Here is a 2547-nt window from a genome sequence, read left to right on the forward strand (position 1 = left end):
ATAATTTCATTTTTTCTTGATTCTTTCTTTTCAAGAGATTTTTTTTTTTGTTTTGTTTTCTTTTCCTTTTTTTTCCGTTCATTAGTCTTTTTATCCTTCAATTAAATCAAACATTCGAAAAGAAGAGGTAACTAACAAATTTTATCTACCCTACAATAAATAGTTCAAGATTCGAGATCCAAAACTTCTTAGTAGATAGAAACAACCAAATTATGAACAATTGCAAATATAATGTTTCTTTTATTAATTATTTACAAGTGTGAAACAAAATTGTTCTTTCTTAAAAATTTAAGGAGACGACCGTGGATGGGGGGGGGGACTACAACAACACTCAACCCCTCCGAATTGTAATGAATAAATATTAAAATAATTATGAATAAGAAATGAAATTATATTATAGTGTAAACTTGTATTTGCAGTTACTATTTTTAACCCTAATCACACTGTTAGCAGCCAAGCTATCAACGGATACACCACACCTAACCAAGACTCTCACTTCCATCAACTTTAATTTCCCGAGTTTGATCCGAACCGGTTGGGTAACTCTAATCCGCAACGGTATGATTCCCGTTAACCGTTGTTGCTCTTGCAATATATTCATTAAACTTGTTGCATTCTGGTTAAAACCAGTCATTTCTACGTTTATAACAGTTGTATTCTCATGTCCTTGGTAAAATTTTGGCAAGGACCCTGTAGAAAAAATCACAAAACCCGGTTAACCATTTTGAACCAATTTAAACCAAACAAAACTAGAATAGCGAACCGATTTTTTGACGTACCATTACTGAGACTTGTTTGCATGTACAAGACGCTAATTCTGCTTCCATCTTCGTAGTAAATTCCGATTTTCTCGTTAGGATTTTTGGCCGTAATAGTGACATTAAACGCCGTGGATAAACTCAAGTCTTGGTTTAGTTGAAACCGGGTGAGCTGTAACCGGTCGATATTGTAATCCGGAACTTTCGGTCTAAAGACAAGGTAGAGTATACCAACGATGGCTCCTACGATGACAATAAGGAGAAAGATGACGAGAAGCATGTAGCAAACGCATTTGCACCAACAGCTTCTTGATCCTTTCTTGTTCCTCGGACGATCCAACGGCGGTGCTTGCTGAGTCTTGGTGGGATCACCGTGTTCTGATCTCGAGGAGTCACGTGGAACCAGTGGAGCTGTTGGATGTGGTGGAGCTTCAGGGTCGCTTACCGGATAAATTTTCTGTTGCTCGGACATGTTTAGTTACGTTCTTGATTCTGCTTGGAGAGAATTAAGCAAGTCTTTTTAATGTTACAAAAGAGAAGCAACGGATCTTCATGTTTTCTTTTGGTTAATTGTATATATAAGTTGGTAGGTGTTGTTTAATAGTATGCAAAGAAAAGTAGAAAAAGCGACTCTTGCACGTAATAAACGAATTATTTTAATTCTCATACCAAACGTGTCTTTTGAATTTCCTGCGCCTTTTTTGGACCGTAATCGTAACTGCTCGATTAATGTTAAAGCAAGAATAAGTTAATTGTCAATTTTGGGGTTCGGCGGCTACGAAAGTTCTTTTACATACTTCGGATATGCAATGAGGTGTGTATGACAACAGAAAAGTCGGCTTTTTTAACCTCTCTATAACTGGACTGTGTGTTAAATTATATTAATGTGCCGCTCTATAAACGAGCTACGTTAATTTTACACCAGAAACATATTAATGTGCGACACCATACTCTAAGTGGTTTTTAAAATTTTAAAATAATTTACAAGGGTTATAAGAGGTTTACAAGGGTTTTTATAGCATTTTCAAAAAATTGACAAGGGTTTTAAAATAATTTACAAGGATTTTTTTTAAAGATTTCCAAGAGTTTTCAATGATTTCAAAGGGATTTTTTTTAAGGATTTTAAGGAGTTACGGAAAAAATTTGGCGGAAATTTTTTTTTTTGGGAAAATAATTATTGGGAGAAAAAATTTGCATGAAAATTTATCTGTCATTATGAATTGTTACTAAAATAAGTTTATATTATATTATATATATACAATTCATCAACCCCTAAACATTAATGTAAAAATAAGTAAATACTTATAAATATGGAGAAATTTCGAAAATGTCTTTAGTTTGTCTAGGCGTTCAGATTTATAAAGCTTCAAATCGCTCATAAGTATCTCTTTGCGATTTTGATCAAGACCCATTATTTATAAATAATGAGTTAGAAAGAAGGAAACAAGAACTTCTATAAAGTCTCTATCGATCGGTACACTTAATGTACCGATGTTGGTGTATTCTCTACCTATCGATGGCATAAGTGTACTGATTGATTTTTGCCTTGCATCTTATTTCCCTTAACATATTTTGATCAATTTATCATCCAAAACTCCTCTCTTGAGTCCATCATGTGCGAAAACCTATAATGACTCGATACAGTGCCGGCTTAAACATATTACATGTCCCTGGACAAAAAAAAAATGCCCCTTAATCTATTAAAAACTTATTAATTTTTTTTGGATTTTTTTGTTTATATATATATTTGTTTTGTGCCCTTTCTAGCTTAAATATATTTTTTTGTGCC

The 2547-nt window shown here is 33.5% G+C and overlaps 1 protein-coding gene across 1 annotated transcript; it reads right to left on the bottom strand.

Moving 5' to 3' along the window:
* LOC104719325 (protein YLS9-like) lies at positions 266-1307 on the bottom strand. The gene is made up of 2 exons (XM_010437221.1): positions 780-1307; positions 266-690 (listed from the first exon to the last, which is right to left on the bottom strand). The coding sequence occupies exons 1-2, from the start codon at positions 1228-1230 to the stop codon at positions 395-397; spliced, it is 747 nt and encodes a 248-aa protein (XP_010435523.1). The 5' UTR covers positions 1231-1307; the 3' UTR covers positions 266-394.

This window comes from Camelina sativa, chromosome 10 (genome assembly GCF_000633955.1).
Source record: "Camelina sativa cultivar DH55 chromosome 10, Cs, whole genome shotgun sequence".
NCBI lineage: Eukaryota > Viridiplantae > Streptophyta > Magnoliopsida > Brassicales > Brassicaceae > Camelina > Camelina sativa.